Below are 14123 nucleotides of genomic sequence, written 5' to 3' on the forward strand. Positions count from 1 at the left end.
TTCCCAATTATGAATCACTTTGGCAGAGTTCACTTTAAATGTTGAAATACTTGACAATGTCTGAGGAAACAACAAGGAGAAGCAAATCATCCAATCCACACTGTTGTCTATACTGGGGATATTTTGTGCCAGCACCCATGTCGCTCTGTGCCGGTTTGCATTCCTGGACTGTGCCAACAGTGTGTCAGGTGGTCCTGCTGCTTTAATGATGTCAGCAGTTAATCTGGTGTTTGAATGACAGCTCTGGGGGGAGAAAATCCCATGTGTGAGTGACAGGAGGAGAGGTGGCTCCAGGTGACGGGCACAGGGTTCACAGAAAGTAGGTGAACAAGGGATAGATACTGTTTATGTAGAGAACCACTAAAAAAAAAAACATGTATTTTACGGTCTTCTATGTGTCAAATCATTATGAAAAAACTGTATTTTGTAATTGCATTGTGGTGGCTAGTCTCTAAAAGCTGGATATATGCCAGCTTTGAGATTTGAAAACAGTCGTATAAACTCTGTAAATATATTGAAAGATGATCAAATTTAGCTTGAAGAAACTGATGACCTTCAATTTCATTTGATATTTTCTTTGACATTCCTTGACATATTTTCTTTTCAGTGTTTTCAAAAAACCAAGACTGATAAAGGAATCAACATTTTTGTGCAATCTTGATTATAAACCTTGATGCATCTGCAATGGCAAATTATTTAATATGCTGGACAGAACAACCTCTTATTATCAGTTTAAATATTAGCAACTTGCTAGTAGGCCCATTACTGCTCTATTCTCCTATAGCTATGAATCAATGCAAGGTCAGAGATGACTCTAAGAAGAACAAGACCAAAATTAGTAAGGCACAGGATAATGAAGAGATAAGTGACAAGACTCTCAATTCCTCACTATATATGTATCATACCTTTTAATAAAAATCTAGTGCCTCTTTCTTATTTATTTATTTTTTATTTAATGAGCTTTTTAAGTATCAGAAAATTCAGCATGTTTTTAGTAGCAGTAATAAGTTTAAATCCAAAGTAAAGTAGAATATGCCCTTAACCCCTATTTGAACTCAAAATAGTGCATTAAAGCACATACTGTTGAATGATGTGTTTATAGACTGAAAATTGCAGGTGTTCTTTGCATTCATGTATTTGATGATAAAAAAAATATTTTGCATGATTTGATTCATCAACAACCAGAAAATCACCTGATTCCAAACTCTGCCTCACTAATTTATGCTGTCAAGCAACAGATGTGCGTCTATGTGATTAAGAAATATGATGATTGTGCTCCTAGCTCAAGAGTGACTAAGAATGCTTTCTAACAAAATGTTAAATTAGTTTGTGGCGAATAACATTTTTGAGAAAATAAATGTGTTACAATTTTAATGAAACAAAAACCAGAACAGTTGTTTGGTTCTTACCATGGGGGTCGCCAAATCAAAGCCCTCTCTGTGTATGACCTCTTGCAGTGACTTCAGTAAGGCAGAGTAGGACTCAACCCTGGCACTGGAGAAAGAATGAGACACATTTGACACAGTACAGCAGAGAATTTGCACGAGAACAGGGCTACCTAAAATGTGCAATCCATCGCCAATAGTATCTTGACAAATCTGGGCCAAGCTGATCACTGCAGAAGCCTAATCCTCAATGACTGCAGTCTGCTACTCCTGACTGTGCTTTTCTGGAGCCACCGAAGCAGACAGATGATCCATATCAAGAGATCCAATTAATTTATTTGGTTGATTAAATTACAACATGACTGGTTCACTGTCAGCTCCCCGAGGATCTGATTGTGCCGAGACAGACAGATGAGGTGCACATATGCACAAAAACGTGCGCACAACGGAGAAGAGATGAGGGACTAATGGGCTGAAGGCTAAAACTAACAGAGAACAGCATTTTGGTGTTTAATCAAGGGTAAGATGTGCACCACTGACAGGGGCCATGCAGTACCGTCGAGCAACATTTAGCGACAGTCAAGGGATGGATCGCTGCTGAGCCCTTTATGAGTTTATGGGATCACCAATAATAATGTTAACCCCATCTTTTAACACAGGACCCTCCACTTAGAAACACCTCACTATTGTAATGACCACTCTGTGGCAGCTCACAGTGGGCTGCTATGTCAGCTGTCGGTTCAACCTGAGAGCCACAAAAGCTGATACGCATAGGTTGGTCACACGCCAAACCCCCACATAAAGAAGAGAAGCACACACTTGTGTTGATTACACTTGGCCAAGTATATCAATGAACTCTATTTCAGTTATTCAGCTCAACAATAGTGCCTCCTGACCCCGCTGTGGCTAATGATAGAGCTGCACTGGTGAAAGAGGGACACCTACCCTCCACGGCCTCTCTGCCCATGCCCCAGCTCTGAGGTGGTGGGGGGGCTGGGGACAGTTCAGTTGCATGCAGGAGGTTGCCACTGGTTGGCAGCCATTGTGGAGACCAGCATTGTGCTTTAGCTACCCCTACTGAGCACGGCTCATTCAGGTACCCAAAGAGGTCTAGGTGCGTAGCTACAGGGGCTAGCGCGTCGGCTAATTAGGATCATGCACCAGGAAGCGTCTTTATCTCAGCGTTCCTCTTTCAGCAAGGGAAGAAAGAGTGAGGGAAGGGGGATGCTTGGTCTTAAACAACAGGATCTGTATCACCTAGAGAGCAATTTGTGCCAATTATGCCTTCAAGTGAAACGGAGCAATTTAACAGCTAGGGTATCAACATGGGGCAGCGGACACGTGCAAGGGGGAGTAGCTTGCTTTCGAGTTTGTGTGTTACACCAGCGTGCAAGATATGCACCGAATGTGTGTGCCTGTATTCTTGTCAGTACTTGGGCGGGCCTTGGGGCACAATGGTGCTGTGCAGGTGTAGCTTCCAGCTGTCAAAATGCCTGTAAGATCTATAACCCATTCACACTCTGCAACAGCACCACTACGTCACCTTCACTCAAAACTGCACAAACCAGGGAGATTTTTCCTCCTACACTCTTCACATTAACCATCATTACGTTGTGCAATGATATCTAGCCACACTCTTTCTACCTCGAGCACCGTGCTCGTGAAAAACGTACATTTTCACCTGAATACCTGCAACATTTAATGTGTTTGTACGGGCAGCATGTTTACCGGCGGTCTCTGTTTGCTGATAGAAAGAATGAGGGATTCTCTACAGCCTCCTCCAGCATCCACTGCACTCCAGATTGCTGTATTTACCCAGTTCAAACGAGTGCGCCTTCGTGTGCCCGTGTGTGTTCAGCAGCACTCTCTGGGTAAAGAGCCTGTGCAACCTCTGAACCCTAAGTACACTCAACGCAGGAGAAATCAAACAGACGCTGAGCAAACAAGACCCTTATTTGAATAGACATATGCAACCTTTTTCCAAGAGGCTGAATGAACCCGGCCAGTGGCAAACAACGGAAAACAGGAGGCGACCCAGGCGGATATTTAGCTGATTTGTATTAGTTGCAAAAATAGTGATTATAGTGTTGTTCTTGATTGTAATTATTGTTTATTCATAAATGGAACATTTTTGAATAAGTGTTTTATTTGAACTCAATAAAAAAACTGTAATTAATTAATTGTTTAAATAAATTGAATAGAAGAAAATAGTTTAAGTGATGCGTGATCATGCAAATTATTATAACATCAATTCCTACTCTGAATCAACAAAGTGAATGTTATTATGATAGAAGAAAATCAGTTATGTTGTTTTGTTTTCTGAAGTCAAAGAAAAATCATTTTATTGGAGCTGAAAAAATTGTTTGATTAGTTTGATGATTTCCAGAATAATGATTAGTGGCATCTACATCATAAATTTAACTGATGCATTTCATTTCAGGCAAACCAAATAACTTATTCAAGCATCTATAATTTTAGCATCTACTCAATACCCATGTCTCAGACACAATTCAAATGGATTTTAGCTTTTGTTCATTTTCGAAACATTTCCCCGTCATAACGTCAAGAAGGAACCTGAACTAATTCGCCTAGAATAAAACAATCTCATCTAATGAAGCCCAGTTTTCTCAACCTGGTCATGTTGTTTACTATGTTTACTTATACAAGATGTGCTCTTTAAGTTCTGCAGCTCTGTCTCGCTGCATTATTGGTTCACCTGTTCCTCCACGAACATTGCCATGTTTACTCACATGCGTTCTGCGGAGGAAGTCGTATTTGTACAGCCCTGTTATGTGGATGATGTCGTGTTTATGCGCCTGTGTTCGTCGGGTCGTGTCTCATTGGTTTTGCCTGCATTTTGAGGACGAAGTCTTGCTGTTCTACCTGTGTGCTGCTGATGACGGGGTGATGTGATCCGGAAGGTAGAAGCGGTGGCACTTGGCCGCTTGGCGAATCTCTGCCTCCATCGTCTTTGAGACGTCATAGTAGTGTCCGAATCGAGAGGAAGATGCCAAAGCACTCTGTGATATACAAGGATAAGAATTGTATTTTTTTCTAACATTACTGATTGCTCAAATTCTTTTAAACAGCCTGTATGATTTTAATATTTAAAACTAACAATGCATACAGCATAACAACCTTATTTGTATTTCTAAAAATGCAATACTATGGCAATGCAATTGCATTGTTTATGGGTCATTCCTCAACTTTTCTACTGCGAAGAAGTTAAATAAGCACTATGACCAGCCTCTTAATCATTTCTTCACATAAATGTCCACTTCTGGCTGTGAAAGCGAACATGTCAGGGAAGCAGGGGAAGGCGGATGTTTTCCTGCAGCTGAAAGAGAGAGTTTTAGCTCTTCTTTCTCGGTAAAACCATGGACTCCATTGTGAGAGGGGCCCTTAATCTACTCCTAATCTGGATTAGGGCCCCCGGTGTGTCCCTCTCCCGTCAGAACGCGGGGGTCAGAAGGGGCAGTGGGGGGGTCAGGGGCTCATCTTCTCTTTGTGAACCAGGCAACCCGCTTAGCGTTCCATCCCCGCCCTGACGGCCTCACCTTTGATCTGATGTCTTCATCAAGAGAACGACGCAGTGGGCCGTGCCAGGAGAGGTGTGTGTAAGGGGAAAGTAAGCGTTGACTCTCGGGGTGAATTTGGGATGCAAATCCTCTGGCGGGGCTTACTAGCGGTTTGTAAAGACGATTTTACAGGGGAAGGGGGGAGAGGTGAGGAAAGGACACAGATATAAAGAAGTTTCCAGGGAGAGAGAAAGAGGGAGAGGATCCCTAGGGACACACTGTGTTCTGCTAATCCACATAGCGATATGGATTATAGACCAACGGGGGTGGACTGCAGAGAAGAAGAAGAAGAAGAAGAAGGGGAGGGTCTCCTCTCCTTAAAGCGGAAGAAAGAGTGTAGAGCTGCCGACCCTAGCAGGGGGAAAGGCAGGGATTTGGGGGAAGACGGAGGCGCAGGTCTGGGTCGTAGGGTTGAGCGAGCAGACATGTCAATGTGCTGCCTGCATAGTACTCTTGTTTCCCAGGCTAAGCAGGGGTGCGAGCGTGTGTGTGTATGTGTGTGTGTATGTGAGCTGGGAGAACAGTGAAAAGCCTACCTATTGCCAGCTAAGTGTGAGTAATCTGCTGCAGCTCTGAAAAGAGAGGCCGAGGCCTCATTCACTCCACAAAGGAGTTTAGAGGTAGATGGATTTAGTGGTCGAGACCATTGTCAAAGGACTAAAAGCAGCGATTCCAGTACCGTGCATTCTCATCCTATCATTAAGAGAGACACATGTTGAACTTTCACCAAATAAAGATTTAAAAATTGCCTCTGATGGACTGTATAGGGAAAAACAGCTGCATTACAGAGGACCCGCTGATCGATCACCTGTACTTTAGGCAGGTTCTGATAGCGCCAGGCTATCGTCATGGCATCCAAGCTGTCCTGGGGTTCACCAGTCGGTCTGGGCTGCTCCACGGGTTTAGGAACAGCAACATCATCCAAGATAGGGGCTGGAAGCTCCTAAACAAATCATGTGTACACATGAAAAATGATGTCTAATCAGAATACGACATTGGCAAACATAAAACACCTTGAAAGTTTAAACTTTTCAAACATCAGACAGACCCAAAAAAACAAATTATTTTGACAGTCGCATGATAAAGACAGCAACGTTTATTAATTTTCTCCATCTGATTTTTTTAATCTTACTATTTTTTTTAGAATTTTGATGACACAGATGAAAAACAGAGTTATTTTGTATTAAATGAAGGGTAAAAATGGCTTTGAAACGATAATGAAACATGAAATTTACACTTGTACAATGCTGAATTTATATATTATCCGATTGTAGAGAAACATTTCAATGGATAGTTCAATAAGAAGAGAACTGGATTAGATTGAATGGTTCAGTTCTAATCCTAATCAGATCTACAATCAAGTCAAGGAAAATAAATTCAATTTTTAAGCCATATTTCTAAAAAAATTAACCTAGATTTCCTCTTCAACTATAAAATGTGTACTGTTGTACTGAAGGACATGAAAAATACACACAAAGTGGATCAAATATTTCTAACCCAAAACAAGTTGAATTTGTTGGAAATTATCTATAAATGTACATCTTTAAAAGGAATACACATTTACTTCTTTAAAGTAAATGTATACTTTTTACTTCTTTAAAGTACTTGGCGTGTGTGTGTTTCTTTTCTCCTAAAACTTTACGAAAACAAAAGTCTGTGGAGAGGATGAGTAAATAATGTTTTCTTATCTGTATAACAAACAAAATAAAGTTGAAAACATAAAAAGCTCTTAAGAAATTTACAGGAAATCTGTTCTTTGAGCAAATGCCACATGAAACTGCCACAGTGCAACTTTACATCCATAGGAGTTGTGAACATGCATCTTTGTTCATGCTAATGTAATACATAGTGCAAGTTTAGCATCTGGAGATTACCATGCCGCAAACACAACAGTGGAAAATACTAAATAATTTGATATGTCCCCAGTGGGACTACCCCTCTCTTAATAAGTCTTTGATATGCAAAGAGAGGGTGAGCCGATGAACCCTCCCACTATCAATCAGAGGGAGAGAAGCTCCCCTCCTCTTTGCTGATTGGCAGGCAGCTTCTGCAAACTATGGTCCTGTTCATGGATTGATATGCCGGGAAACATTTCAACAATGCCAGAACCATACCACTCTCGACCTCTCAGATACCCCTGTTGACCCTGACACATGTTGGAAAGAGCTGCAGCTCTGAAAGAAAATACTCAAGAAGTAGTCTCCGAGATCTTTACTTGAGTAAACGTTAAACAATGTGGATTTTGCAAGTTGTACTGTTATAGAAAAAAAAACAAAAAGAAAGCTAGTCTTGTATCTTATAGAAGAAACTTTGCAGGGTCAGAAACTTCCTCATTTAAAAAAAGCATAGCGTCTCATCTCCTACCTGTAGGATTTCATCAGGGTTATCTTGAGCTGTTGCCACAAAAAGTTCATGCTGACACACCACTCCCTCTGCCAGAAAGTACTTCAAGATCATGCGGGAGTAGCTGTCAAATCGGTCCTCCTCTGACAGAGAAACAAAGACAATAACCATCAGATTATCACACGAGAATGACAAAGTGAACAAAGTCAAAGAAAAACATAAATATCTTAATCGGGTCACATAGTCTTCCTCTTTATTATTCTGAACACCTCAGCCTAAGTCCAGCAGTTCATGCCCACATCAGCGCTCCTAACTGTAATCGATGTAAGGACACCTTCTACCTGCCTTTTGCAGGCAACACATGACGTAGCAATCGACATGGCACATGGGTGTAGTTTTTACACCGAGGTTTGACTATCAATGTAAAAATTCACATCTTCACCCTGCATGACAAAATATTACAGTATCCCTGTCCACTTTCACCAATCATGTCCCAAACTGGCAGCGCAGAGGTAAGGGCAAGTGGAAGACACCTGCCTTAAGCATTTACCTGGCTCTTCCCGCACAACAGAAAGATACCTTGGTGGTCAGGGCAACTGCCAAGAAGAGAAAGAGTGTGAGGAAGATGGCAGTTGTCATCAAAACAGTTCCTGACACCTGGTTGCTTTGAATCTCTCCATTTTTGGTTGGATTCTAATGGCAGTGGCATCCTTTTCACATCTGTACTATGAGGGTCATTCGCATAAACTCTTCTTGAACTTCAGAGAAAGTTATATTTTTAGAAGGCAAATCCCAGAAGAAATCACATGACACCATGTAAGAAGTGTGTCTGAGCCATTAAAAGAAGAGGTAAAATCCTATAAATGTAAAAAAAAAATTACCCACACAAAGGTAGTCTTTGTATATTGCAGGCTTTCAACATGACAACCCTCCAACCCCCTCATCAGCATCATCACTATTATAGTCAACAGAGGAGGGCACATAGCTCTACCCAGTATGCCACTGGTGTTTCCTGTCACCGTCACCATTTTGTTAAGATTCCATAGGCCTTTCCTCACAATGGCAAACAGTGGGCACACGGACAAAGACGGCAGTGACAGCTGAGGCAATGGGCATACAGCTGACAGCTTGGGAATGACATCCTGATGCGTCATCCTCGGACATTTGGAGAATTTCCCCAACCTCCCTCCCATGTTCCCCGAGCTGCGTCCTCACCTACGGACTTCGGATGGCCCAGGAAATTCCACGGCTCTTCAATTTGTTGTCGGCGGGGCTCCCTGTTCTCTTATTGATGGGTTTTTAGGTCAGCAGGCCTTTGTGGCTTTCAGCAGGCCCCACAAAGACTCCCAGATGGGCCCTCTCAAGATGGGGCCTATTGTGGTTGTGTTTCTATGGGAGCCTTACAAATGAAACCTCCAGGAGTCATTAGGCTGTTGAGGCAGGGGGTATGAGGAGGGGGCTGGAGGTGGTGGGGTGTAGGAGCAACAGGGGGTGGGGGGCGGTTGTGTCTTTGAGGTAGATCGGTCACTCTGGACAGTCATAGGATGATTCCCTTCACTATTTTGCTTCTTTTTTTGCTCTTTTCTGACTAAGGTTGCATAAAAGCAGGATGTCTGTGCTTCATTTGCCTTCAGACAAGGAAGTGGGAGTGCAAGTCTCATGAATCATATCTGCTAGAGCTGCAGGGCAAAGAGACAAAAGATCTAGGTCAGATGTTTTCCTCTTATATGTCTTAGGTCCATGAGATATTATCTTTAAGTTACAGTATAAAAAAAGTGAAGGGAATAAAAAACAATTAGAAATACATTTTACAAAATGTTCCCACTATAAACTCTGCTAATCCAGTTTCACTTCAGTAATGTTTATTTCGACAGACTTAACTCTCAACAAAAGTTACCCAGTCAGTTCAGTTTAGTACAATATACAACCCATCTCAATACAAAAGAGGGATTTCATAATGTCGAGGTCAATGATTCAAACTGGACTTTCCAATACTTAATAACAGCAGCTTGCTATGGACTACTCTGCTGTCAAGCAACAACAAAAAAAAAGATTTTTTGAGATGAACCAATATTTCATACGCTGACTGCAATTCTGAACAGTTCCTTTAGTTACTACACACTCTACCTGCGCTCACTGTCACATCCTTGTAAAATGTTGTTTTCATACTGAGTCATCAATCGTAGTTATAGCCTTAAACAAAGATTTGACAAAGATTCCCATTGATCAGATGTGATTGGAAATCAACAGTTTACAGAAAACAGAATTTATATTTTTATTTTCAAATAAATGCGTCAAAATATAAAATCATAAAGGCATCAAAAAAAGTGCATCAAAAGCACAAAAATTTTATCTTGATGAACTTTGCAAATTAAGTAAAATATTTGGGAAATATGCTTTGGTGCATATATGCAGCTAATGCTATAATTCCTTCATTTATTGAGGGATTCAAAACTACTGGTTCTACCAAATATTCTGAATTGCTTCTCTTTTTTTATGCATTTTAACCCTTGGGGAAAAAAACAGCAATATGTCTAAATCAGAATCGGAAAATTAGATTAGAAAACACCTGATTGGTGAATTTCTAATTAAAACTAACATTTAATTTATTTAAAAAAAACAATTGCAAATCCTTTTGTTTATGTCCCTACACTCCTAAACAATCTGTAAGCCATCTCTGTGTTGCTCATAGAACTGAAATAAAATAACGCAAAACAGTTTGAAGTCACTGAATAAGGTGGCATTTAAATCAAAGAAGCATTAATCTAACAAAGGAACAAAACCATAAATGGTCAACATAATACAGACTAGGCAGCTTTGTTTCTCCACTTGCAGAAACACAAGAGATCCTTAGACAGTGGCCATACTGAAGAGATCCCCCCTCTGGGTGACAAATCAGGACAGACAGCTCAAGACACTTCAAAGGCAGACAATGACCAGTCTGATAATTTTATGTCTGTGTCTCACAAACAGGCCATCACGGCTAAAGGGGCAGACTGCAGCAGACGACACAACACAAACAAACACACACTCCAAACTCCCCACACTCCGCCCCACTCCACCCAGAAAACACACACACACACACACATTGTGCACATATGCCACTCTTTCAGAGACAAACACAAGAGAGTGCTCAACGCACACACACACGCATTTCACCTTTACTGTGTCTCTCATTACCAGATGAAACCAACCGTACATTGATTCACAAAATGGAAGGGAAGAACGCATTAGTGTGTAATCACTGACTCCTGCATCGATTGGGGGGATGAATTAAAGGGCAAAGCAATATCATCAGTTGGTATAGGCCTTGGCTACACACAAATTACAGCTTCAAGGGGAAACATGACTACCTTAACCTCACTGTCCACCAGTGCATATAGCCTAGCCTACAATGAATGATAATAATAATAATAATAATAACACAGTGGAAGACATTTAAGCCCCTAGAAAACCCACTTGCGATTTATGTTATTCTGAAAACTTCTATAAAACATCTGCAGAGGGGCATATTAATGAAGAAGCAACCGAAAAGTGTGAACACCTGGGATTCTAACGGGAGACCTTCAGCTTATTAGTCCATTTGTCAGTCTGCTTGAGAGTAACACACTTACCGCAGAGCCTGTGGATGATTCCTAAATCGTTGCCAATTTAGGTTGTAGGAATTGAGCCAATGTGTTGCTGAGGTTTTAAAGACTTTTATGAAAATGAATACTTATCAAAGTATCATCACAGAGAAAGCTATAAGGGGCTACTAAAAGGAGAGTAGAAAGCAATTCAAACAATATGAAAAAGTAATTGCCCCCTTATAACAGGTTGTGTCACTCTTTGATCAACATCTGCCATCAAGCATTTGCAGTAACTGGTGGAAATTGTTTGACCCCTGTTTTCTGCTATTGTCGATGACAATGGAGGGTTTTGGGCCTGAACATTCTGTTTATGAGGATCCAACAGCATCTTCATGAGATTTTTGACTAAATCATTCCAAAACCTATTTGTTGTCCTATTATCTTTTTTTTAGCCATAAAGAGGTGGACTTGCTGATGTGCTTCCGATCACTGGTATGCCAAATGACTTAAGGGGCCAAAGTTTAAGATCACAAACTTGTTGTCAAACACTCTTCTTCACAATATTAAGAATTTATGGTTTTGTTGATTACGTAAAGCCATGCAGGTCCAGAAGTAGCAAAGCATGCTCTAACCACGACACTGCCATTACCATCAAGCTTTTCAGTAAGTCTGATGTTCTTTTTCTAAAAGCTGTGTTACCTTTGTGCCAAATGTAATGGAACACACGACTTCTGAAATGTTCTACTTTGTAGCATCAGTGTACAGAATATTTTCCCAAAGATTTTGGGAAAATATTATATATATCATCATTATATAAAATATTATATATCATCAAGATGGTTTTGATGGCAAATGTTTTTTTTGTTTGTTTTTTATTTTTATTTTTTGGGTCTAATGGTCTTAATTTGATGATGAAATGACAGGAAAGCGGGTCGTGAAAGAGGGGGAAGACAAGCGGCAAAGGTCATAAGGCCAGGACTTGAACCTGTGACGGTTGCATCACATGTCACTTAAAGAAATCTTTAAGTTATTTGGAAAGCAATGGTTTTGCCTTGAAATTATCTAACTAGATACCATTTTTGCTGAGTCACAGCTTCACCACTATTGCGTTTTTCTTTACTGTAAATTGTTTAATACCTCTCACTGTGGTTTAATGGAGTCTGAAAGTCTTAAAATTTACTTTATAACCCTGTTCAAACTAACAAATGTCAATGCTTTTCCTACCCATTCTTGGGTTTCTTATCAAAAATTGATAAGAAATCCATTCTTATACATTTGCTGAATTATGAAATATTACATTTTGTCTTATGATTTCGAATTTCTATTGAACTCCATGTGTTTTCATCCTCAAATTAGCAAATTGTTCATGTACTAATGTGCATATCTTCTGTCTGGGATAGACACTTTACTATAAGGATCTATCAAACCTTAGTCATAAAACTCTTTGCAAACAACCAAGTGTAACACAAAAGGCCAGGATGAAACTTGAACAAACAACATAATGTCTACTTAATGTATGTCCAGCTCCAGTCTTTGCTTCTCAGTGTCATTACAGTTTTAAATGTGTCTGCACCAACACACCTGACTCAAATGGTCTAACCCCCTCCTCAACATGTTAAAATTCTGCAGAGGTTCTGCAGGATATTGTCACTTGAGAACTCGTTTACTTGAATAATGTGTAAGCAGTGAAATGGCATTATTTGCAATGATAATAGATTCATTCAACTAGATCCAAAGTTTAGAATAGTCCAAGGTCCAGACCTAATTTCACTTGATATTAATATTAAAATATGTGTTAATACCTGCAAACTGGAGAGTTGACATTAAAAATTTCAGTCTGTAGATATAAAAGTCTTCCTACTTCCACTACAGTGAGATTACGTTCTACAAAACGTATTCAGTGGACTTCAAAACAAATGCAAGCAGTACTTAATATGTTTCCCTGGTTAAAAAAATTAAAATCATGTATATTTTCCCATTTTACTTGTATGTCCTTCACAATGTTGGTCTACCATATAAAATTAATTAAGATACACATTAAGGCATATATGTCATTTTTAACATTTCAGGTACAGGCAGAGATCCTAAATTTTTCTACTGTTGTACAGTAAAGGATATTTCTATTTACACTCTGTTCCTTCTTTGGTGTGAGTAGCCTATTTCACTTCCAGCTAAAAAAAATCTATATAAATTATTGCAAATACTTAACAGTCCAAAGACAAACACATTTATAGCTCATGTTTATTTGAAGTGCTAAGTGAAGGTTTTATCTTTTTTAAATGCCTTGAACAAAGCTAAAAATGTTTTTTTTTAATCTACAACAGGTTAAAAAGTACGCATTGTTTCCAGGAATAAGAAACACAATGTGTAGACTGTAGACAACACACTGGCTACTTGAAAAATGTAAAGAGAAAGACTCACCAATGAGAAGCACTGTACCAACTGCTAATCCACCACCTGTAGGGAAAGAAAATATAACATTATTATAATATCTGTATATATACACGAATATTGTTGTCGCCAAAAAAATTATATAAAAGTGAGGGACTGGACGGCGTCTTGATTATATTATTCAACAGTATAGCATCTGACATTGTGGTTTTATGTACTTTTATTGTTGTTATTGTTTTTATTATGTCCGTTTTATTGTTGTACTGCAGTTTTTGGCCCTGTTTCTAGGATAAATTTCTCCTATGGGAGACTAATAAATTATCTATCTATCTATCTATAAAAACCTCCATAAGAAGGGTTTTAAAAAATATTTCATGACACTAGTTTGGCGAGAGAAATACCACAATGAAACCTTTTTTTTTATTAAAAAAAAAAAAAGCTCTGCAAGAGATAGGGATAATGCAATACGAGTAGTTTTGGTTCCGACAAAGATCCATATTAATGCTTTTAACTTGTGATGTGTTGAAAATGTGAAGGTTTGTTTGCAGTTGAGTATGTTCACTCTGCCCAACATTGCATTATAACGGCTTTTAGCCTGTGCAGCAGCGGGACACTGACCGAGCAGGTAGTCCAGCGACGTGACACCGGTCGAAACTAAGAGCTGTCCGTTTTGGACCGAAGGTCTCGTCCCGGGTATAGAGATCAATTTACTCCTTGTTTTCTTCTGAAAGCTCGTACAATTAGCCTGTAAACGGTCAGCTGAGGTTTTACCCACACTGTTCATGGGAGCTGCCATATTGCTACTGATGACGTCAATGTTGTGGCTCATGTTATCCAATCAAAGAAAAGTCCGGGGC

The 14123-nt window shown here is 39.8% G+C and overlaps 1 protein-coding gene across 1 annotated transcript in view; it reads right to left on the minus strand.

Annotated features, from left to right (window-relative positions):
• The window catches only part of elp4 (elongator acetyltransferase complex subunit 4), a 55792-nt gene extending 41682 nt beyond the window's left edge, over nt 1-14110 (minus strand). The window contains exons 1-6 of the mRNA XM_014997848.2: nt 13885-14110; nt 13297-13332; nt 7328-7449; nt 5772-5906; nt 4269-4405; nt 1410-1494 (exon numbers count right to left, since the gene is read on the minus strand). Of these exons, the coding sequence (XP_014853334.2) occupies nt 1410-1494; nt 4269-4405; nt 5772-5906; nt 7328-7449; nt 13297-13332; nt 13885-14095 (726 nt within the window). The 5' untranslated portion in view covers nt 14096-14110. The remainder of the gene's footprint in view (nt 1-1409; nt 1495-4268; nt 4406-5771; nt 5907-7327; nt 7450-13296; nt 13333-13884) is intronic.
• Between the last annotated feature and the right edge of the window lie 13 nt (nt 14111-14123).

The sequence above is a fragment of the Poecilia mexicana genome, unplaced genomic scaffold (assembly GCF_051168715.1).
Source record: "Poecilia mexicana isolate PSO_F unplaced genomic scaffold, ASM5116871v1 scaffold_3, whole genome shotgun sequence".
Classification (NCBI taxonomy): domain Eukaryota; kingdom Metazoa; phylum Chordata; class Actinopteri; order Cyprinodontiformes; family Poeciliidae; genus Poecilia; species Poecilia mexicana.